A 26,094-nucleotide genomic window follows, 5' to 3' on the forward strand; every position below is an offset into this window, starting at 1 on the left:
CTCAGGTGAGACCGACTGGAAGAAGCTGTCCAAATCCCACCCAAATTCGGGCAGGGCTGCATTGATTAGCTCTAGGTAGAAGATTGAAGGAATGGAAAACGAATATTGATCCATATTTATTTGAATAGTAGAGTAGATCAGGTTATACACTACGGTTTAGCGACTTGCAAGCGTTAGTCTTTGATTATTTTCTTAGTTGAGTCAACCTGTCTGTATTGCTCAACAAATTTGGGTTCCAAGGGAGCCATCTCCTGGAGGGTTTTGTCTGGGACTTTTACTTCTTACGTATTCTATTTTTTTGTTTGCAATGCAGTTCTCTGACTTGCAAAAAAATATGTTAGTTACACTACAATGCGTAAAATTTGTGATAACATACAGGAATCAACACACTCAAGTTAAACTACAAATAAGACATTCCCAGCAAAAGCAAAACATTTGATCGAGATAAAAAAGCACTTCATTGGATGTGTAATCTACTTAAACTACAATTCGCCGGTACTGTTCTCTTTACATAATCCTTAAAAATCAGGCATTCTCAGCCACTGCATCCAACCAGCCATTATACAAGACCCATAATATTTATGGCACTAACCCAAGAGTTAGGATTTAAAAAAAAAAAAAAAAATGACAATACTATAACCAATTTACAAGCCTTTTCCAAAATCTTATATACTTCTAAAATTACACGAGACTCAATACATTAACAGCCTCTCCTCTACGATAACCAATGTCGAACAGGAGAAAGAGAATCATCAGAAAAGCTCAAACAACACTGCATGCACCAAGGGGAGAGCCCTAAAACTGGGAAAATTCACTTCCATCGCGCTGCTTGAAGCTGATTCCCTACAAATACATCATCCAATTGAAAAACAGTTAAAAGCATGCCTCTAATGTAGTTCCAGGTGTACTATAGCCCATCCCTTTTGCATATTCCATTTGATCCATTGGCGAAAAGGCATTAAATATGTTTTGCAAGTTTATGGCTAGCTCATCAAATCAGTTGTATATTTTTACTGGCTTCTCATATGCGTGACGATTCTGCAAAAGTATAAACAATCACATTTCCACAAGTATCCAAACCAGGATGGAGGAAAACCTCAAGCGAAAAATGAATTTAGCAGGGCAAATCCATTAAAAAAAGGTAATCAAAGGTAAATTTTACCTGATTTGCTGTATAAGCCCTCTTTGGAGTAGTATCAGTGTGTTCCAAACCCAAGTACTGCTCCCAGGCACCATAAACATCTCTCCTCTGTCATAATAAATAAAACAAACAAGAGAGAATTTCAGAAAATTTTGAAGCAAAATTAATATTAATGTCATAATCTCCATTCTCCAATATTGGACATACCATAGTACCTATTTTGGGAAAGTTTTTAACAGAATATAAAAGGATAGACTTTTCATCACCAAGGTAACAAAACTCTACCTTCACCCCCTGCCCAACCCTTTTTGCATCACTATACCTCCAGCCCACCACTGCTATCTATCTCCCACAAGAACCAGGAACTTGGTCGGAAGAGAAGAGAGAGGACGGGCTCAAAAACCTCTACCTTTAATCCCATTGTCATTTAACAAAACAACTAAATTCTCATACCTATCATCCCTCTTACTATATTTATTCAGCTGACAATTGCTCAGGTGTAAATGGAAAGGGTGGTGCTCCAAATGATAAGACTACTCGGTATGGAGATGGTCAATGGAGGGAGTGGTACTAAAAGCCTGGGAGAGAGAAGTGCTGGAGTGCAGGAGTGAAGTTGAAAAGGTGAAGTTTGTTGTTATCATTATGCGAGTTGATATAGTACATTGATTATTGCTCCCTCCGCCCCATAATCTAGAGCCTAACTCTTTTAGCGCGATCTTCAAGACATACCTTACACCATCATATTAACAAAAATTATGAAAAGTTAATATTATAGCACTTCACATTAAGATGAACCTAACAATATCTCACGATTACATTTATTATACGTAATATTGAGAATTTTTAGTTAGTAAACTTTGACCACAAATGAAAAAAAGGCACTATTACGGGACCCAAAATGAAAAAAGGGACTATTATGGGACCCAGGATGTGATAATAATATTGTCATCGGAATAATTTTTCCCAAACTACTTATTTTTTCTAAATGATGCTCTGAACTTTCTCTACAAGGTTAAAAATGGAACAGCAGACTAGTTTTTGAGGACTCTCAGCTAACCTATTCTACAAAAGTGTTAACCTCTGAAGACAATGAGATAAATCAACAGCAGAAAAAAGATACAAAACCTGAAAACGGCTGGATACAATGTCAGTATCCTGCAAATACTCTGGCCGACCCAGTGACAAAAATGCAAACTTCCACTGCAGAAGTAACATTGGATAAAAGTTAGGCAAAGAACGATCAATGACCAATAATTGAAGAATTTGTTATCTTAAGATGTTCATTCAAAGCCATTAGTTAACTTTGCAAGGCAACCATTATTGAATTTTGGAACTAAAAGAGTAGATTAAAATGACTAGAAAGTACACTATTATAGTTCCTCTTACATTGCCCAGTTAGTGGCGCAAAGGAACGACAACATACCTTGGAAAATTCTTCATCAGGAACACGCAGCTTCTTCTGTATTCTCACTTTAATTTCAGCTAGTGTTTCACCTTCACGAATGACCAAGAAAAAGGGTTCCCCAAAGTTCTGCACTTGCTGAGACATAAAAAATTACATGATCATCATTATCACAAATGATGGACCAAACAAAAGTACCTAACCAATATATTTAGTATGCCGACCGATTAAGTTTTCAAATCCATACCATCTGATTCTGTGCAGTCTCCTTAGTAAAATGGTAGACATGGATCAAACGATCATTAGGTTCAAGGTTCTTTTCATCTTCAGGGATCTGAAACCCAAAAAATCAATAATGTGAATCAGCACTAGAAATACACTCAAAAATGCAAATGTGATTGGTAAAAAGAGGATTAAAATAGAAATTTAAGACAGAAGATAAGCAGTAAGATTTCAACAAAGGAATAACACTACCTCCTCTGCACGCAACGTCCAGTACTGGTCATTTATATTTTCAATCTTTTCACTAGATGGAAAAATCTGCAACAGTAAAGATCAATTTGCTTTCCATAAGTGTTCATATATAACAAAACCAAAAGTACTTTCTACCATTAATTTTAAAACAAAAAACCAGCCATATCACAATAGATAAGGTTTGAAATATCACAAGCTGTACCTTGTAAATCTTATGGTAGAAAACTTCAAGTAATCTGAGCTCTGCATCAGGATGTGACAAATCCACCTATTTCGGAAAGGAAAACAAAAAATTATATAAGTGGCAAAGGAAATCGTCACCTTTTTTTAATTGTCATGACATGCAAATTAATGTCATGCAAAGCTCAAAGGAAAACAGCTACAACCACTAAAATACATTCCACTTGAGACTAGGTTTGGCCAAGTCAGATGGACGCAATTTGTGGATAACAGTGGAAGAAACTAGCAAGTATTAAAACTGTTATACTGTTCAATATTCTCAAGCCTCCTTAAGTAACAATCATTACATGTAAAATCATGCAATGACAGCTCTCAGCAAAACAACCACAGCCGCTGGCTTTAGGTTTGGTGAAGTAGCAAGGGGAGACCATTCTGGGGGGGATTGCATTGGTGGCCTACTGGCCTCATATTCTTGCATTATAGATTACATAGTAAACTTTTTACAAAAATATTAAAAAAATAAAATACAAAAAGCCCTCGGTTCCAAAATTATATACTAAGTAGCACTAAAGGTTTAGGATAAATGGAACTACTATAAACTTAACCATAAAGATTCCATTTTAACCTTTTGAGATTTTGTATTTTATAAAAATATTATCCACCATCCTTTCCAGCAGCCACCACCACCCATCACATGCACCAACCCCTACAGGCCAGAAGCTACCACAAAAACACATGCCAATCTAGCCGAAATTCATCAACCATCACATCTTCCTTCGAATGAGCTTCCCCCCGTTGCTGCCTCAAAGACTGTTAGTTTTCCAACCAAACCTTATGACACATTGTCCTGAAATCTCTCAGCCAGCATATAAACTTCGTGCTCGTTCAGTTCATTATGGAAAGTCAATCCAACATCAGCAGCATAATCATCAGGCATACGATAACCTTTTGTTCCAAAATTCTTCATGATAATTCCAAATATCTCTTCTTGATAGTTCCATCCAAGTCCAACAATACACCTTTGACGATTTCAAAGGTAAGGAAACTAAAGAAATGTGACCAAGTAACATAAAAGATCGTTCTTTTTATACAATAAAAAAAATAAAGTACCATTGTTGAATTTATTTTCTAATTACTTAAACTGACAGTCTGACACACTGAAATTTTTTAGGATTGTTGATCCGTGCCCAAGTAACATAAAAGATCGTTCTTTTTATACATTAAAAAAATGAAGTGCCTTGTTGATTTTATTTTCTAGTTACTTTAACTGACAGTCTGACACCCTGAAATATTTAGGATTGTTGCTCCTGGAGACCATTCATTTGTCATAAAAAACTTCAAAGATACTCTTAAGGATTTTTTTTTTTTTTTTTTTTTTTTTTGGGTGGAGGGATTGGTGGTTATGATTCCATAATTAATCTAAGAGCTGAATAACAGAAATCCTACCGGAATTATTTTAAAAGTTAAAGCAAAAGCACCTTTTTTAACAACAATAAAGAATCTCAATTCCAAAAATATGGGGTCAGCCAAGGTTCAAGATGTCAACCCCTATCTGCACTCAATACAACCTGTGTATACAATTTGAGCCTGGGGACCAAAAAGTTTCAAGTCCTGTGTCTTTCCACCCAGATCATCTTTTGACATGATTACTTACAATATCTGCAATATTCCAACTCACAATTCTTCATACCAGTTCCACCCGATGTTAACGTTGAACATATCCAAACAGTAGTCAGATGCTCACTCCTTCACCTCACTCCACCTTTACTGTGAATCTCTTCATAGTCAATCTCTTTCTGTCATTTACAATTTATCTCTCTTATAATACCAGCTATCAGACTTATAACAAAACTAGTCCAACAACAGTCCAATACTTCCCCTTCACCATCAAAAGACACATTGCATGTAACACAATAAAAATTTCGAAGGCTTTTCACTAGATCATGTAAGAACACACTTGGTCTCCATTCTTCTAGATGACAGACCCCAAATATCATAAGAAAATCTAGTCCCATAAAACTTACCCTTCACCAATCTTGACTAGAATCTTCCTCCGTACCAGATTCATACTCCAATACTCCACCTTACTACCTCTCAGCGTGAACTCAAGCTTCCATCACTAGTATCCATATTAGTAAAGGTTAAATTCAGTACTACAGGATAATTTATAAACATTTCACAAAAAAAAAGGCCTTAGTTTTATAGAAATCAGTTAGCTCAATCTAACAGTTATTTCAAATTTTCATTTTCCTCGTTGAAAGCATTTATACTGTCAATTCTTCTTTACCGTTGTGACACTGAGGGAGCAGGAGATAGGGCAGGTGCATGACAGGTTGATTACAGCATCAATACTTCACACAAAAAATCTTTTTTTAACAGAAGTACAAAAAGAAACACTATGAATAAGATACATTGTGGCAAAATAAATAGCTTAACAGCAACTAGGGGCAAAAGTTCACTCACCTTTGTCTTTAATTCATCAATTACATCACCAACAGTACTCTGCTTCGGTAATCTAATATTGTGAATTACCACCTAAATAACATTGAGTACTTTTTAGTTGAGTAAAAATTTATCAGAACAGCATAGGACAAAGTACAAAAAACAGACAAAAAGTATATAGCATTAAATATTGCCTTGTAAATTTGTTATCACATTTATAAATCAATTCGGTAATGAATACAATATGAAGAATATGACAACAAATCTTGGTCATGACATTCAAACGTACCTCATCTTTTGTGGCATGATGAAATGCAACTTTAAGATTTTTTAGTCCTTGTAATTCTGGCAGAGGAATGTCAAGTGTTTCATAATACAACACATCAGAAGTCTGTCCAATAAAAAGGACAAAAAAAATATATTAGATGTCCACTTGACATAGTTCACGTAACAGAATATAAATAACAGAAGAAAAAAAAAAACAAAAAAACCCTTCAGTTGAGATGTCTACATACAGCCAAGCCGATTATGAGATCCAACAAGAAAGCAATGCTAATTGTTTTATTTTGTCAGGTCAAAAAAAAAAAGTAACGCGTAATTATTCTTCTTCCTACATGCACATTTGTTTCTGACCATCTACAGCCCATCTTAATCCTTCAAATTGCATCAACTTAAGCTAAGTTATCGGAAACCTACTTGCTTAATACTAACAAACGTATCCGACCCTTACTTCAAACCTGGATCAGTGTTGGGTCGTATCAACACAAAGTGCATGGCTAAAACACCATGTCCAGGTAATATGGTAATTGACTACATTAATCGGGATACATAGTACAAATGAAGAAAATATCCTACATCTAATCATAAAGCATTCAGGAATTTAAATAATTTATATTGTCAAGGACAAAAACTAGGGGAACACAAGGCTGTCCCAAAACACCTATCAATTACGCTATTTGACCAAGAATATCAACTTTTCAGATGAACTTCCACAAACTTGGCAAAGAACAAATAATACCTGCAAAAGTTTCCATCTACGTGCATCCCATACAATAAAAAATTTTCTACACTCAAACAGAATACATCTCCACAAAAAACACGGCAAAGCCATTTTCCCAACACGAAAATGATTTCAAGATTTTTCAAAATTTCAAATCATCATTAATTCTAGAACTACATCATACACCAACTCCTAGCACAAATCCCTCTTTCCAATCCTTACCCATGACCAATAAATTTACCCAAGAGACTATGTCAATAGAACATTAAACAAAAGAGAATTTAAAATTAATAAAATAAAAATAACCGAATACAAAAAATAATACCATCCATCCCAAATTAGTCAAAATGCTCTTGATTGGCAAAGGGTTTTAGGAACTTTAAATGACATTATATTTTATTAAGTGATAGTCGATAGTGGGGTGGCTTTTTTTTCCCCTATTTTAATGTCTAAGTAAATAAAGCAATAAAGTAAGTGGCCCAAAAGTGATCTAATAAATAAATTAAGCATTCACACCTTTTATAGAAGTGTTGCAAGCAATTTGGGGCGGCTATAATTTGGAAAGTGATACGAGTAATAGGAGACAAGGGGGAGTAATTACAAGATCTTCATAATTACTAGGAATGAGGATATGGTAAGCACTAAGCAGCATGGAAAGAGTTTCTACTTCTCAATTATGAGCTACTGTAATTTTCTAACAAAATTCGGCTTATGAAAGACAGTTTCTCTGGCCTTTTCTCCATGCAGTAAAAAGAAAAAAACAAAACAAAATGAACAAAAAAAAAAAACAAAAAAAAAAAAAAAATAAACAAAATAAAACCCTTATTGCAGGTATTCTGCGGATAAAAAAAAAATTCTTCATAAGCTGTTGTAATTCGAGTCTATTCTTGTAAGTCTTCGTGCCTTGGAAAAGGATGAAGAAAGATTGCCATGAACAAGTATGGAGAATAATTTCATGTGCAATTTGTGGTCCACTTGGAAGAAAAGAAACCAATGGATTTTCTAGAGTACAATTTCCCCTCATCCAAGTTTCATGTTCCTTGGAGACTTTGGTTTGGCATTCAGCAGCACATTCGACTGATGATAGAGCTTTACATGAAATGGAGAAGTGGACCATCAACTTAATTAAACGCTGGATCAATGATGGTATGAAAGGAGTAATTGACACAAGGAAGAGATGGTGGATGATTTGGATCAAACAGATGCCTTGTATATGAGATCTTGTCCAATATAATTTTACAGTTTAAAAACCATTGGTGAGTGCCAACGTAAGCATGGGTTTACTACATGCATTATTGCCCTAATATAAGTTATATGCAAGCTATAAGTTTGACACAAGACTTCACTTTCAACGACTGACATTTACCTGATTGTAATGAACCAGCATGTCAGATAAATGATCTACTCCTCTATACTTGATAGGCTGAGGTTTAGGCTGCTGAGAGTAGCAATTATGAGATGTCAGCCTAATCTTTGAAGGATCGTCTAGACCAAGTCTCTGAGCAACTCTTTCAACAACTTCGTCATATGTATTTATTTTTGACCTTAATCATACAGCAAAAAAAAAGGTCAGATAATTTGTCAGTTAAAGTACAAACATGCAGAATTTTATAACCTCTAGAAACACCAACTCACAATTCAAGGCAGAAATCATCTTCTTTGGGTCTCTCCAGAGATCGAAAATGGACAACCTGATAGGTTAAATCAAGCAAAGGATTGGGTTAAAGCGCATGAAGAACATGTTCTCACTCTAGAGGCCACAAAAATAAAAAAAAAATTTTTAAAAAAAAAAGTTATCCTTAATTCACACCTGACAGAAATGCGACACCAAACTACATTGAAAATGACTTAAATGGAAAGACAACATGGGCAAAGATAAAGTAACTCTAAAATGAAACTGTAAAAGAATGGTCAAACGCCAATCTACATTGATAAATGCTCCAGAAAACAGATACGAAGCACCAAAATCATATACACAGAAAGTAACTGTGTAAAAGCAATGACAATGAGAAACGACAAAACCAATCATAAACCACCAAGTGGGTAATATACATCCTTTAAACCCTAGAACTTTCCAGCATTGTAAACAATGTATCAACTTCCACAGTCCTAGTGAAAGGAGGCCCAATTTATGGATATGGCTAGTTGACTCATGATAGATGCATCACACGACAAATCAACCAATCTCCTCAATTATATCTTGCGTTAAAAAGAAAAAGGGTGCATCAATACAAAGAGTGCAAGAGTGGGATCATGGAGATGTTAAACGAGGTAGAGGGAGACCGAAAATGACTTGGTTGGAAGGAGCTAGGAAGGATATGAAGCATATCGATGTGCATAAGAATAAGGTATTTGACCCTAAGGGATTGAAGAGAAAGATTTGTGTGGATGACTATACTGACTAATCACTTTTGGTTAATGTAGCTGACCCACGAATAAGGTATTTGACCGTAAGGGATAGAAGAGAAAGATTTGTGTGGATGACTACACTGACTAATCACTTTTGGTTAATGTAGCCGATCCCACTTATGGAATTAAGGTTACTTTTGGTCATGTAGCCGACCCCACTATACTGAATAATCACATATGGACCGGGGAAACGAGCAATTTTGGGGAAAAATTTCCAGATTATTTCCTATGACTTTAAGAGTCATTTTTCAATAAGAAATATAGTTGGTAGAAAATGAAAGTAATTAGTAAGAAAAAGAATTAACAAAATTTTAATGAAGAGGGTAAAAACAAAACTACAAAGACTACATGGGAAATACAAACTTACAAATCAACAACCAGTAGACAGCATAAAATAACTTGAAAAGGCCACAACGTGAAAAGTCAAATCAAAATAGTCCTCGGGACAAGTTCCTTTATACCTGACGATTGTGCACATACTCTAAGAATGATGGTACATCAGGATAACGGTATTGCTCCTCAGTATCAATGGGAGGAACTTTCTGGTAACAGATAATATCACCATCTTCCAGCTGAAATTCACAATAGGAGCATGTCATAATTGCACATAGTAATGCTAAAGAAAGCACAGAGATTGTCGCATTACCTGACTCAACCTAAATGATGTTCTCTTGTCAAGGGGCTCACACATGACACATGGTTCGAACTTTATCTCCTATACATCAAAGATATGAAAATAAAACCCAAATGACCAAATCAAATTTATAATAAAAAATGCTAATGTTACATGAAGCAAACTGCAAAAAACTAACCTCAAAAAGTTCAATATCTTCATCAGGAGAAAAGCCAGCCATTTCATTTAATTTATTCAAAATTTCAGCTGGTTTACCAGTACTTTTGACAAAAATCCTACCTACATATCTGCCAAGATAAAAGTAACTTATTAATGTTAGAACAAGACCAAAACTAACAGTTAAAAGATAAATCATAGAAAGGGAAAACTGACTACCGGAGTTCTTCTTTTTCAGGATCATAAAGCTTGAAAAAGAGCAAGATTTCATCTTTTGTTTTTTCAGGAGGAGCAATTGGTTGAAGATCCTGAGGAAATTAACAAAAAAAAAAAAAAAAAAGTAGAATTAGTAAACAAAATCTATTCTCCCATATTGATAGTTGATAAAATTATAAAACACAGATGAAAAAGAGACAGCAATTGAAGGATAGTAGTAATACTAGTTGATATCAAAGAACTGTACAGACTACCAAATATTTGCAGGTAAACATACCGGCCCTATCTCTACTTCCAGAAACAGCTTTAGTTCTGCATTGTGCATCTTATTTGATGCCTCTCTCAATTGCCCTACCTGCAGAGTATTTACAGATACTTCAGTTCCATAAATTCTCAAAAAAAAAAAAAAAAATAAAAAAAAAATGGTACAATAATAATAATAATAATAATAGATAATGATACTGACATTATAATTACAGAAAAAATAAAGTAAGCCTCAATCTGACTCATTTCTGTAATCATACATTTCCAAAATGCCAATAACAGCCTAAAAGGATATGAGGCAACAAAAAATAAGATCAAGCTGGGTATAATATTAATTAGAATATGCAACAACCAGTAACAATGGCTTCAGAACATCTCCAAAAACACCTTCACACTTGATAAGTTGACTAAAATGACTTCAATTTTTTTTTTCCTATCCAGTCTCCAGGATAACCCCCTTAGAAGAGAGGAAAAATCATAAAGAGGCTGAAGAAGGTACAGGGAAACAAAGGAAAAAGAATTAGGATTCTCTTGATTTAGGTTTTGATAGAGAGGATTACATCCACATTTCTCTCTCTCTCTCTCTCCTTACCTCCCCAAAAAGAAGGCCTTGCCGAACCGGAACCACTCACAGGTTAACTTATTCTAGGGCCTGTTGGGGGGGGGGGGGGGGGGGGGTTAGGGAATCTCCACCACAACCTCATAGTTGTGAGGTATAAACCCTTTCCACTAGGCCTAGCCATGCTTGTTAACAACGCTCAATGGAGACTTGGAGATAACTCATCATCCAATAAAGAAGAAAGCTTATGTAACTATGCAAGATACATAGTGCCTTTTTCACAATCCCTGAGAGGGTATTGACAAAACCGACTAAACAATAAAAATTGCTTCAATTGATTTCGAAACTTTTGGAAAAGAGAAATTTACTCACGGCTTGGGTTTCTTCCTGTGCCGTCAAAGGTCGATTAGGCCGATAAGTGTGGTTTTGGCGCTTTGCCCAGATCCAATATCGCTGAAACTGAACAGGTATACCAAATTCTTTGGCAACCTCCTCCTAGACAAGTAGCATAGAGATCAGCAAGTCATTATAGATAAAGTTTTTCTCTCATAAACAACACAAACAAAGCTCAACAAACGGAAGAAAAAACAAAACACTATTCACATTGGTCAGATAATGAAGATGAATAATAATATTTATGCCCCACCCTACTGTAGAAGTCCAAGTCTAGAGTCAATTGTTCATGGTATGTTACTCTGACTCTTATTTAACATCAAGTACCCATCTTAATCACTCTTGGAAAACAATATGACACTGATCCCTTCCATTTTGACCTAAATTTATGCAATACAACCCTTGGCCAAGTACTTGTGTCTGACATTTTATAGCCGAATAACAGGGTTTATAAACTGTTAACCCGAGGACGCATTGTGTTATCTGATTCTATACTTTGCAGTATGTATTATAGGACAAGTAGATATAAATGTTGATCACTTCCTTATTATTTAATTTCGAGTGTTATGCGGATTATGTCTAACAAAGTTTCCTATTTTCCACGTTAGATTTAAATAATTATAGGGCCTATAACTTTCATTGTTATATGTCTCAGATCATTTAGAAATTCAAATTAAAATTAGTTAAATAATATGGAAGTTCCTCACCTCTATCAGTACACTAACATGCTATATGGGATGGAACTTCACAAGAAATCGCAAGGCTCATTATCAAAAAAGTAACCACAGCCAATCAGGAGTCAAGACTTCAGTTTATTGAAAGGTTCTGTACATATTCTAGAGACAAAAAAAATTTAAACAGGAACAATTCAACATGTAATAAAGTGCTAGAATTTCATAAAGAATTGCATAGCTATCATCAAATGATTAAAAAGAAGATAAGATACTTCCACTGACCAGGCTAAGGCTGATAAGGGGGTTACACAGGTAAATCCCTGTGGTTATATGACAGAAACTCTCTGATCAAGTGATTAAATTTTCTTGTAAATCGCATCAGATTCTCAAAATGTACTTATCACCAACAAACTCATATTATTGCCTCAAGTGGCCTATAATATGACCACTTAAAATTACTGATGAAGGCTATTGCTAGTAGTTTTGACTTTTAAAAATAGTTAAATCGGCAGCAAGCTATCAAAAATACGCTTGCAAATAAGTATTATGGCTAGAAGCAATTTGCAATTAGACTAAGCACAGCAATCAGGACCTTGCCAGGGGCAGAGAGAGTAAGAGGCTCAATAAATTCGGGCTATAACAAGCCCTTTTATTTTTGGTAGGAGAGGGGAAGACAGTTACAAAGTGAGATCAAGTCATTACCTTGAATTGATTAAATGGCGTCTGCTTTTGAACACGAAAACTGCGAACTTTATCATGATCTACAAGATCAAAATTAATATCCTTTCCAATCTGTTCTGCAAGGTCATCATCTCTTGCAACCTATATGTATTAATCAATTGCTTCAACCATGTACCACTAAAAAATGACAGTTACAATAAAATGAGCCACAGAAAGAAGAATTTTTTATAAAAAAAAAAAAAAATTATAACCTTTATGATAGTAAATAGATGCGCCTGTGCTTTGTACCTCCTCTTGTCTTCTTTCTCTTCTTGCTCCTTCTTCAATCTTGTCTAATAATAATAACAATAAAAATAATAAGCCATAGAAATGTCAGTTAACATCATGAGTTCACAAGCATAAACCTAAAATTCTGTCAAGAAACACAGAAAAAAAACTTACCTGAAGGTGTTCAGCAATATCTTTCTCATCCACGTCACAAACCACTTTCTCCTTGTCACTTTCACGTATATACACAAGCATATAAGCATTTGAATATTTTGTAAACTTGAAAGGCGCATTATTAAACCCTGGATTTGCCTGTGGCAACTGGACAAAAAAAGAATTAAAAAAATAAAAACTTAGTCTTCAAGCTTTTCTACATCTCTGCTACAAACAGAAATTAAAGAAGCAGTAAAAATAACTCAATGGTTTGCACTTTGTAGCACATACCTCTTCTTCACCACCATATTGCTCTTCTAATACCCTCTTATTATCCTCTTTAGTTACCCGCTCATCATCAAATTTGAACCTGATTGAACGAATCGGATACATATCTTAAGCAATTTTAAGGCTTTTAGTCCAAGTAAAAAGATATGCAACATAATGTAACCAATTGTGTGTCAGCAACAAACAAATTAAATTCCAAGGTCAAGAAAACACATACCCTCAAGATATAACATAAAGCAATTCATACATAGAGTTAAGAAAAATCAAACACATTTGAGAGGCATATGATATCACAAAGCAATTCATACATAGAATAAGCACATAACCCTGGGTGCACCTACCTCTATGTGCACCCGGGTCTATAGAAAAAGTGTTGCATAATAAAACTGTATCTAGCAAGCTAGTTGCCAGAAAGCACTAAGCTACATATTTTCACAGGTATAAACCTGCAAAAAGCTACAAGTAATTGTCGATTTAAAAGGAGCCAAGTGATGTCATATAATCTTGCAACGGGCAGTATAAAAATGTCAACTTTGTTTGAAATTATATCCTCCTAGATTGCATCTAACGATAGCAAAGTGAAAGAGAAAGAGACTTGCAAGGGAAAACAAAGTTAATAACCATAATTCTTTATCCGATGAGTCTTCTACTTTTGAAATGTTAGTAGATGCAACTTCAGTTTCCCCTAAATGACAGCAGACCCCACCCTAATCCAGGCAATGCATAGTTTCGCAACCTCCTCCCCCAATATACATATCCTTTCCTCGACCAATTGTAGGCCTCCAAGGCTCCAACCTAAACTTAACAAAAAAGCTGATTTTATAAAAATCACCATACTCCCTTGGCACCTAGTCTTACCACAACCCCCCCCCCCCCCCACTCTCCCACCTACCCCAAAAGCCTTAAGGACACTGGAAAACTTGGAAATGCAGCAGACAGAGTCCATAAAATGTCCTCCTTTAGCCCCTATTAGGCGGCCATGATCTTGGAGTGCAGGATAAACATGTGTGCACATATTATAAATAGAAACTTGAAGTCCAAACCCCTTGAGTTTGAAGACTGTGATACTCTATAACTATAGGATCAACTCTAGCATAATGGGTTTATGCATAAAAACCAAGGTATAAGTATCAGTGTGTAGGTAGCAAAAAAAAATGAAGTACCTGGACAAATCATCAGCTTGGGAAAGAAATAAAGGGGGGAAATTAGCAATATCGTGTCAATTGAGAGTTTCAAGTGATATTTATGGGCTAATACTCTCTAAAATCCTAATTTGTTTTTATGCAATAACGCATATAACCACAAATTCGCCACACTTATGCTAGACCTATGAATAAAGGCAAGATTGGAAAGCCAACACAACAATATGAGATATTCTATTGAGCCTTACCTTGGACATGAAGAGGGTGGAAAGATACAGCGGAGATGACAGAGTTATTTAAGGTGAGAGAAGGTGACATCAGCAACAAGAAGTTGGCAGCACAAGACAGTAGAATTCTTAAACGGGAAAAGTAAATAGGAAGGAAATTCAGATAAGTGATTATTAATTGTTTGAGCATTATACAGGTGATAAAGATACAAATGAGCTCCTCCAATTGGTCTTCTCTTTTTTTTTTTTTTTTTTTTTCCTTCTTATTTTTGTTCTGTCAGGTCCAAACTTCAAATTTTAATTGCCAATCTATTTTTTTCCTGACATTTAAGCCAAGGAGAAGGGATGTAGAGCAGAAAAATATGGTAAATTTGAATACTCTCTCCCAAGAAACAAGCTCCCTCTGTCGCACAATATTCTTCACATATTCCTTTCTCATCAACAATACTCAATACATTTCTAATTAGAGAAATGACCCCACTAATACTTTAATTCATCTCTCTATACACTACTAAGATGTTGGGTCCCACACTCCCTCTCATTCAAATTAAAAATAAAAAATTTAAAACATAAGGAAAAAGAAAAACCAACTAACGTCTATCACATCTACTTTATCAATAAAATAACAATTGATAACCAAACTACTAATTTCAAAAAAACTATGTGCCATGATAAGTGTCATGAGTATTTTGAGATGAAAGGAGTATATTTTTTACAGGATATGATCTAAAAGAATTCAGCATGAGTTAAGTTGGTTAAGTATTATAAATGAAACAGGAAAACAGGACAAGAATATTAGGGGTATAAATCAGAATTCTCTTTGCATAAAAACTTACCATTGGTCAGAAAGAGTTGGTCGGATAAAAGCATAATAATGCCCGCCATGGACTCCGCCACTATGTACCAAAACACTGTCAAAAAAATGAATAGTTAGGACTCAACAGCACTGATGACAAAACAATTAAGAAAGTTGTACGATAAAGGAAGCATGCTCATTGTTACGAGGTATATCATATGACTGACAACAGACTATTACAATTATCATTCTCAACCCTTCAACCATATGTTATACTTCAATAGTTGAGACAGTCAGTGAGAAAAATCCAATGCTTTGAAAAGAAAGCCAAAGTAGGAACACGTATCTGGCACTAGAACTAGAATATAACTTGTATTTTAACCTCGCCATATTGCAAACAAATCTGGAGTCTTAACTCCCTCTATCCCTAAAAAGTTGGCTTGGCAATTTTTTAAAAAAAAATAAAAGAGTTTGGGGCAATCTTTTAGGGACAAAGAGAGTATTATATGTATGCTTTAAAGTAATCATAATTAACATTAATCACCATGGCAGTACAGTAATACATATATATTAGTAAAGTTTACAGTAGTTTTAAAAATCACAAGCACCACACGACTAAAAGAGTTGAGCAATCAGCTCCAGCTTCCAAAGGCTTAACATGATTATAATGCAGAAAATAGTGGAGCGGTCTGACTACTGGTCTCTTTGCAACCTTGTGGCCATAGGTTGTAGCTAGGGATACAACTATACAAGTTCAACATCAGTAACTAAGACTTGAATGCATTTTAAATATATGACAACAAAATTCAATATTCCTACAAGCACAAGCTGAACAAATAAATGTCTGAATTAACTCCAAAAAAAAATGACCATAGAAAAACAAAAATTTAAATCATTTAAATCATAAGATATGGAGAATGACATCACAGACTAGCACCTGTGAAGTACATATAGGTTTCGAACACTCTTATCAGCTCCAGGGGCTAAATATTTCCCATTTTCTCTGTCAAGGTCAAGCTGAAGCGGAAACTCATAACGATCATTGATCTGCATTACAAGCACAAAACATAATAAAATATCTACATTTTAGCAACTTAAGTTGCAGATAAATGCAATTCAATCATATTCAAAATAAATAATATAAATAAATAAATCTCCACTACGTCATCACACCACCCACCTAACTCAACGGAACAAAAACTTGCCTGTAACAGCAACAGGTGTACTCTAAATGAAAAGTTCTCACAATTAAAGTAAACTACCATGACCAAATTCCAGGAAAACTATTAGCTTATGGTAACAAATCAGGTTTTGGCTTTGCAAACGAACAACATATCAAGTTGTTTGCAAAAGAATATAGCATACTTGACATAGAATACATGAAGAATCATACACTTTGGCAGAATGAGAAAACAACAAAAAGTAAATAAGTAGTACGCAGGAAAGATAATAAGGACTCATTGGCAAAATAAAAGAGAATAAATGCGCAAATCCTCTCTTCTAGGAATGTTTGGTCACTTATAAAACAAGCTAGCTCACTTCATCATCTTTGCTTCCAAGCTTTTAACACCTTCTCACTCTGAGAAATGACTAATATTCTTTATATTTCGGCACAGACAGATAGCTAAGTTTGAGCACAAACAGAAAGTTTGAGCATGAGCAAGCAGCAACAGAAGACGATACTAAAAAGAGGCTACATTGTGGGGGAAGAAATTGCACAAAAAGAGTAATTACCTTTACCATAGTATCCCTCATAAAGTCATATTCAAACCTCTTCAGTTGGAGCTGAAGTACTGGAGGGAAATCAAGGAACAGAACACCTTTCTTAGCATCCTGAAACAATTTTAAATCATAATTAAACAACATCAGACTATGTGCAATGAACTGACCAAAAAAAAAAGAGTTGGTCTAATGCATTATCAAACCCAGTAAAGTGGAAGGCTGATCCAATGCTTTTTGGATGATTCAGTGTTTAGCCTGACATATCAAAGTCTAAATCTCATGTCTTAATTACACTTTCTTTTTTTATCAATCTCAAATTAGTTTTCACACTTCCATTTTGGGAAAGGCCTCACTATTATTTTAAATCCTTTACTTAATTCATCTCTCTTCTCACTACAAAAAAAACTAGGGCCCACACCTTTCACATTCAATAAAATAAACCCTAATATCATCCATCACAGCCAGTTTTTCAATTTTAAAAAAACACAATATCACCTTTTACATCTACCATTTCAATTAAATAAATAAAATTGACAGCCAGACAGCAATTTAGATAGCTTAAAAGCAATTAAGCATTTCAGCATCTCTTTTTTGCATAAATTCCTTAAACCCATGAGTCAAGCCAGGCTCAACAGAAATTATAGAGCTAAGAGAAGATAAATGTTGCTTAAAAACCATCAGCATTGTCCATTTTTTTCAGAAATCCCCAACACCACCACATGATTGGCAATTTCAAGCTCAACCCCAAACCTTGTCTTAGATTTTAATACTACTAAAATTAGCATTCGGCACTTGGGTAATTGCAAAAGCACAAGATAATAATTTAGACTAGAGCTATGAAATTTTGCCAAAATACAGTGCCTAATGTCGATACCACATTGAAGCAATGAAGTGTCAAGTATTTGTTACAAGTTTTTCAGCAAAAATGGTGAGTCCAAGTAGAAGTCAAAATAAAGGATCCAAAATAAATCTGAATTTATAATTGGGATGAATAGGACAACTTTTAAAAGGCAGCAAATAAATGTCACCCGTAAGCAAAGAGAATGTTATACACAGTAAGAACAAACAGCTGCATCAAAAGAACTAACAATAAAGGGCAGCCAGAATAAGGAAAAAGAAAGTCACACTAATGATATACTAATGGCCTAATCTACACTAGAGCATCAAGCAATGGTCCAATTCAATAAGACAGATTGTAAACTAATGGTGACTCACCGCACTGGAATTGTTGCACACGTTAAATCCATTCTTTTATTAAAATTGACCAAAAGTATAATAATTTATTAATTATGTGGTTTATTAAAAGTAAGTAATTTTTTGTTAACCAAATTTGTTACCCATCCACATTATGATAAATACAGGTATGTTATGTTCAAAGAATGCTTTTTTAACTAAAAATAATGGAAATAAGACTTAAACCCAGTAATGAAAATTGTTAGGGGAAAAAAAATCCACACCGTATTAGTCACGATTCACATTCTATTTCACCATTAAAAGTCATTCCCTCGAAAACCCAACCATTACCACAATCGCAATCACATTCGCGATTATTTTCTATGGCCGGCTCCTTTTGTAATCTCTGCTTTCACAAGTTTCTCTTAAATCCTAAAAATAGATTCAACAATCTTTCTTTTAAATTAGTGGAGGCCTCACTTCTCATCCTTAAATTCATTGTTTTCACCCCCTTCCCTTCTCAATCTTATTGCGTGCCAACTATTGAGTTCATTTAATTTCTGAAAATTTGGGAGCTTGATGACTGCAAGAGTTATGAAGTTGTGTTTGTCATATGCCTACGATGTTCTTTTATAATCACAATGTTGGGAAATTTACACTATTCATGCACTCCTTTGGCCGTCTTTGGTGATTTATACATTATGGAAAAAAAAATCTTGTTAGATTCGCCTCGGTATATACTTTCACAACATTAAATTTATATAACTTTTACTAAAATATATATAAAGATATTAATGGTATAAAATGCGCACTCATAAATGTGAAAACTCCAACTCTGCAATTTAACCCAAAAAAAAAAAAAAAAAAAAGAAAGAAAAAAAAGCAGAAGAATGCAGATTTTGGCAGAGTTAGTAAATATGAGTAAAACTTTGTGAAGCGAATTGAAGTTTAGCGATAATGGCCTTATGAGTGATATACCCAAAAAATAATTTGCCATATTGAAAGAAGGGAAAAAAGTAAAGAAAGAATCAGTTCAATTTTTAATGTGAGGAAGAAAAGTGCATTAAAGTAAATAAGGGAAGAAATATTGGAATAAATAAATAATAAATAAAAAACAATTTTTTGGGGTGTAGTTATCACATAAAATTAATGATTTGATTTTGGTTTTGAAAAAAATCAAAATCAAAACTGAAATTTTAGGGCTTGTTTGACATTGTATTTTGTTTTCAGTTTCCTTTTTTTAAAAACAAAAAACCAAAAACAAGAAACAAGAAAAACGATTTCCACTTTTCTGTTGTCAATTTCAAAATTATCATGATTAAAAATTTGACTAATCTTAGATTCATTATATGACATATATCATAAGATTTTGCAAATAAAATAACCAAAAAAACAGAAAACTACAGCGATACCAAACAAACCCTAGTTGTTAAAAACAAAAAAAAAAAAAAAAAAAAGTATATTAAAAAAAATAATAATAACAGGCCCTTAATTAATGATTTCATCACTTTCCCTCCCATCCCAACTTGAACCACATTATATTTAAATTTCTTTCCTTTACCCTTTCCTTAAATCCAATTTTTATTTTATTTCTTTTCCCTTCCCTTGCTCTAGTAAGAACAAAACACCACTAAGTAGAAAAAAATGGTGAAATTTAAAGAAAAGGCGAATGATTAAAAGAAAAAGAGAGCAAAAGGGGCCAATACTTTGCTCTTGAATTTTTTTAGTCCGATTGATCCTAAAATCCCAATAAAAGCTGCACCAATAAGTCATGTTCAACCATTAAAGAGAGTGGCCAGAAAAACAGAACAATCCTGACACATACTGATGTCAAATGGAGTAATCTTCCAGCCCAACAGCAAATTATCTAAAGACAGATTGAAGTTACACAGAAACATTTACACAACACTAAAAAAACATAGAACACACTATCTTTATAAGGGTTTGATTTTACTGCATTTCCGTTCAAATCTATATATACAAAGGCCAATCTAATCACAACATACAAGGACACAAAAGAAATGCAACAGAACTACTGCATGTCAACAACATTCCATTCGTAATTCATCCAAACAGCAGGCAGCAGCACTAGTAGATAGTTAAACACAGAATAAAGCAAAAAAGGTCCTAAAAAAGTTGAATGTAAGGGGGGAAAAAATTGCAATAGCAAAAGAAAACATTCCCAACACAAAAGAAAGAAAGTAGTCATAGCAAGATACAGCAGGAATGTAAAACCGCTTAAAACATGAGGAAATACAGATAGAAGCTCAAATCAACCAGTCTAGTTAGGTGCTTGCAAAACAACCTATACCTGTAAACCGTGTTCCTCGGCATGGTATTTATTATCGCCTTCCAGACGCTCGACTTCCACATATTTGTCAAATGAAGCATACACATCCCGACAACCTTTGACATCCAGCTGAAGATCTGACACCAAGAAATTACAAAATAAGAAGAGAGATTGCTATCAATGACCAGAAACTCTATTCATAGTGCAACCTGAATTCAAGAATATACCATAAAATGATTCCTTCCTCGTGGATTTATAGTCTACATTGACACATTCAATGTAGTTCATATGATGCCCTTCAAACAATTTTTGAATAGTTCCCTCCACAACAGTTCCCTGATCCAGTAGCACAAACATAGTATTTTAAAAAGTCAGAAAGATCTTTTGCAACAAGATTTTAAAAAAATGACTTTAAGCCAATTTACCTTCATCTTATCTTCAAGCTTCTCACACAAAACTCTATTGAGTTCCTGTACATCATGTTGCATGAAAGAATCATATGTATCCCATCCAAAAGACTTTGTTAATTCTTTAGTTGAGACACTTGTATCGTTATATTGAAGCTTGTAGAATAAACTTTGCAAAGCCAGAGGGATGCTATTAGTAGGATTATCATTTTCAGTAGTTGGCATGTGGTAGACAGCCTGATACACAAGTACAATTGACTATTAATTCCATACAGAACCACCAACAGGTCACAGGCATGCTAAAAAGGTGTAAAAATTAAATGATAAGCACCTTTCTGAAATAAGGAATATGATATAGAGTTTGCAGAAGGGAATTCATGTAGCAAGTTGCTCCCTGATTTTTGAGTCCAACACAGCCTGTCTCTTTCTTTGAGTCATAAGCCCAATAGTCCATGACACGACGAACAGCAACCTCAGCTTCAATGATTAGAGTATCATTGAGAAGATATCCCCTTGAAGGATCATATACATCACTGAGAGGCATAAAAGATGTAAAACCCCAATCACTCTCTCTAGCATTGAACTGATGCTGTGTCTCTGGAAAATCAAAAAAAAAAAAAAAAAATCAGAAAAGTGATTCAACATGCCCCAAGACTAAGGAAAAAAAGATTAAAGAAAAAGAAGCAACCCCCCCCCCCCCCCCCCGACCCCCCTTCTCTCTCCCCTTGAAACAAAAGATCAATATATAAAAGAAAAAAATAGATAAGTATCCATTAAAATCAACAAGCTTTACAACATATAGGCGAACCACAAATCTTCTAATTTCCAAGAAATTTAGGTCATCCCATTGTTCTACATTTTCCACGGGGCCTTAAAACCAATATACAAACAGGAAAACTAGAGCTTGACTCACCACATGGTGTCTATGAAATGCGCTCACAAGCATACTCTTTGTGATTGAATGGCTAGCTCTAAGCTTCTTAGCATGCCACAGGACTGATATCAACCTATCATTAAAGATGCAGCAGCAGCTTTCTTTTTTTTTTAATTTTTTTTATACATCAGCCTCCTGGCCATCATATAGAACAACGCTACTCAGCATTGTCAACTGTATTAAATACATGAACTCATTTTGATAAGTAGGTCTCTCATATGATAATGCCTAATTGTTACATCTTCACTACAATACTTTTCACCAGAATCTATGCAGCGTAAGTAATCACTATTAGCACACAAGATGGACTGAGAGAGTGAAGAGTAGAGTCTTCAATTTCCAACTATTGTATATCAAATTGTATCTCAGCAGTCACCATATACAAAATATTAAATTAATTTCCCTAGCAATACTGCAATGAATAAGAGAGATCATAAGATCAATATACATAAAATTGTGCCAATCACTTTCATTCGGTAGCATACAGCAATCATATCATAAAAGTAAATTATATCAAGGTTCCAATGCCAACATGGATGCAATTATAGAAAGAAAGTAAATGACTATTCCCTTGTTTTATCAACTCAGGACATGGAAGCAAGCACAGCATCCAACAATTCAGAATAATAACATTGGCATTTATAGCATACACTAGAAAATCCATTACCTTAGATAGCAAACCAAAGAACTAAAATCTTCCAGCATTACTTCAAAAGGTCCCTCTCACCCACCACTTTACAAGGTAGTATGTTATAGTATAAATGTACAGCCCTAAGGTTCCATATAGTAATACTTTCATAAATATGTATATTTAGTGACTAGAGTCATAATTCATCTTCATAAACAGAGGATTCATAAAGCATGGTTTACTATTCCAACGATGAAAGTAATATGGAAACGCAGAAGTCTCATATAATATTTATAAGAAACTTATCATCATCAACATGACATTTTTCATTCAGAAATACACTAAAGGAGGATAATACAGATAACTTAACGAAACCCATTTAAAAAGAAGAAAAAGAATTTCTCTAGTGCATAAGCATGGAACTTCATACTCTCCTAAAAGGTCAATATTCCACAACTCTGAATTTATATCTTCTCTTCTTCCTTACTTAATCAAAGTAATTCCGATCACACTTTCCTTTGTAGAAAAAAAGAAAAGCCTATCATCTGCAAGTTCCATAGGTCTTGGCTACAATAATTGGTAGCAGGGAAGGTGACAGAAGAGAAATAGGTGTACTTTGTAGAATCACATCACATTGCAGGACATGTGTTTCTTTTCTCATAAATTGTTGCTCTAGTTCTGTAAAAAAATGTTTATAAACAATTAATTATGGCCTATCCTTAACAAAATAAATTGTTAATACCTTATCCAATATCTCCTCCACTAGTCAGAGTTATGATTGGGTATTTGGGTTGAAAAGCAATCTCAACCATACATTTAATGTTGCAATTGACTTTACTACAAATAACTCCTCAAAATGCTTAATACCTTATCCAATACCCATCATCTAATTGTGTATATGCTTATACTCAACAAAACTCCCACCACCTATTATGCTATCTTAAATCTATGTAACCAGCAGAAATGGAAAGCAGAGTGTAGATTTTTCCATTTCTCTCTACAACATATAACACTTTGTGCTCCATCATAACATATTAGCTTACTTTTTGTCACATAAAATCCAATACCGATTTTATGCAGAGAAGAGAGTACAAAGGTATCAGCTTCCCTATTCCTTAGAGAATGCTCCACTTTCTATTTATATCCCAGTTATGTTCTTGCTAAAGAAGACAACTACGAAACCAATTACATTACCTAACTAGTATTACAAATGTGTAATAGCATGCTTAATCCGGTCCTCTCCTAGATAGCTCATTTATAGGACTACGAAACCATTTACATTACCTAACTAGTTACTCATAATCTAGAATGATCAACTGTTAGACATATCAACATATATATATATGCCCACTTTTGTGTTTACATAATGACATTCAAGTCAAGGATTAAAAAGCAAATAGCTATATCCATTCAAAGAGTAAAATATGAATCCCCCAAGAGTACAACCAGGCATAAACGTTAACAAAGTGAAGCAATACTACAGTACAATAATATAGTCAACATAAGTCACAACTGTTATGAGCCTCTAAACATCTTTCAAGTGGAATTAACTCAAAATATAAAGACTATAATTATATTAGCGTAAGCACTGCCGTAAAAAATGTATATAGCTAGATTAGGATAGAGATAAAACATGAAAGCCACAATAAAAAAAAATGTCCAGTGAGTACCTTTTCTAACTGAGTACTTTTGATGAGCTTGATTGACCACTAACAAGCTAAAGGCAGCATATCTACTCCAACCATACGGCAAAGCAGCAGCATCCGCAACATCAAGATACATTGACAAAAAATCCACATTATTTCCTTTTGGGAAAATCAAGATCCGCCTATCACAAAGATGGTGAGTCAAAAGGCATAACAAAAACAAACAAAATCGAAACAAAATGATAGGATAGACCGAATTACCATTTATAACCACCAACAACGAAGGTATCTGAGTAGTGCTTCTTAATGTTTAACCTAGAGAAATTATCAATTGTCCATGTAAATCTTGAAGTTTGAGGTTCCTCCGCTGCCTGATTCTCGGCCACATTATTAGCATCTGCTTGTACAGCTACTAAAAAAATGAAAAATAATTTACTTACATGGTCAAAAACTGTATACAATAGAAGCCGAAAACTATCATAGAACAAAGTTTTTATCCCCACTTCATCAACTAGTTGCTTCATTAGCATTCAATCCCATTCATCCCTCCCTAGTCCCTAGTATAAGTTCACAACAAATACACTCCAAAACAAATTTTCAGGAAGAAGAAAAAAGGACCGGATATTTGAAAGCAATTCAGTTCAAGTACAAGCTCAACTGACTGTCAGGTTTCACCAAAATGCCAATACAATCAATAATCAAGAAGCGATAATTGATGAACAGATATGAACACGGAAAAGCAAGAAAACATGAACGATAAAACTAAAAAAGACAGTAGCACAGGAGCTGATCTCATCAGATTGTCGCAACCATCATTCAATGCAATTAAACTCCCCAATTAACATATAATAATAATGTTCTAACAAAGCTACTACAAAATCCCAAAATGATACATTTCCATCAACCATTCCAAATTCTGCAAAACTACAACATACAAGAAAATCAAAATTCATAAACCCGAAACAATAAAGGTAATAGACCGATCCCACTTCCAAGAAAATAACCCAACAATCAAAAGAAAAGCACCAATTTGTCAAACCAGAGACCTTCCATAGGCTGAGGACCTTCGACGACGACATCGGCATGGGGCACGAGCATCTCCTCGTCTTCTTGCTGCAAACCAAAAACACGACTCATCAGAAACCCCTGATCCTACTAAACCCTAGACCCAAAAAATCAAAATTCTCAATCAAATGACAAAATAATCGAAACCCAATTCACAGGAAAACCAAACAAACAAAATGCACAAATACCCAACTCAAATTAAAACAAGATCGAATCATCTAAAATTGCAGAAATTGAAAATCGAACCAAAAATGGGGAAAATTAATAACAAATTAAAATTGAAAAATTACAAAACATACATCCAAAGGAGGTTGGGTCACCATAGTCATGGATTGATGGATGAATGAATCGAAACGAAAGAGAGAGAAAAACTCCGCCGATCAAGGAGGAAGAAGAGAAGAGAAGAAATCAAGATGAAATTTGTTGTAAAAGGGCTTTTGGGTTTTCGCTTCCAAGAGTGTATATTTTGTGAGTTTATTATTATGGGAGAAACAAACTTTCGACTATTATTATTTCATTCATTTTAATTAATCTGTCTTTTTGTATTTTTATTTTTTTGGAGTATTTAATTTAATTTCTTTTTTTTTTTTTAGTTGAAACCTATTTAATTTAATTTCTTATTTATCTTTCAAAAAAATTTAATTTCTTATTTAGATACAACTAGATGATGCACGGGTCAATCTATTTTTAAAAAAAAAATATTTTTCATATTTATGACTTTATGTGATTAC

The 26,094-nt window shown here is 34.3% G+C and overlaps 1 protein-coding gene across 2 annotated transcripts; it reads right to left on the reverse strand.

Moving 5' to 3' along the window:
• Positions 1 to 434: 434 nt before the first annotated feature.
• LOC145597560 (ubiquitin C-terminal hydrolase 13-like) lies at positions 435 to 25,882 on the reverse strand. 2 transcript variants are annotated; one of them, XM_081653754.1, is made up of 32 exons: positions 25,663 to 25,882; positions 25,345 to 25,411; positions 24,560 to 24,707; positions 24,323 to 24,480; positions 21,422 to 21,687; positions 21,109 to 21,327; positions 20,911 to 21,019; positions 20,705 to 20,820; positions 17,233 to 17,331; positions 16,436 to 16,545; positions 15,539 to 15,613; positions 13,337 to 13,415; positions 13,067 to 13,213; positions 12,877 to 12,957; positions 12,647 to 12,766; positions 11,250 to 11,372; positions 10,332 to 10,409; positions 10,058 to 10,146; positions 9,861 to 9,969; positions 9,695 to 9,763; positions 9,510 to 9,620; positions 8,275 to 8,330; positions 8,006 to 8,183; positions 5,929 to 6,030; positions 5,661 to 5,732; positions 3,220 to 3,285; positions 3,018 to 3,083; positions 2,791 to 2,877; positions 2,565 to 2,681; positions 2,267 to 2,341; positions 1,163 to 1,249; positions 435 to 1,038 (listed from the first exon to the last, which is right to left on the reverse strand). In XM_081653754.1, the coding sequence occupies exons 1-32, from the start codon at positions 25,690 to 25,692 to the stop codon at positions 997 to 999; spliced, it is 3,351 nt and encodes a 1,116-aa protein (XP_081509880.1). In that variant the 5' UTR covers positions 25,693 to 25,882; the 3' UTR covers positions 435 to 996. The 2 variants fall into 2 exon arrangements, with proteins under 2 accessions (XP_081509880.1, XP_081509879.1); XM_081653753.1 differs by having other exon boundaries at positions 24,560 to 24,710; positions 25,663 to 25,881.
• Positions 25,883 to 26,094: the final 212 nt, after the last annotated feature.

Source organism: Chenopodium album, chromosome 20, assembly GCF_948465745.1.
Source record: "Chenopodium album chromosome 20, dcCheAlbu1.1, whole genome shotgun sequence".
Lineage (NCBI taxonomy): Eukaryota > Viridiplantae > Streptophyta > Magnoliopsida > Caryophyllales > Amaranthaceae > Chenopodium > Chenopodium album.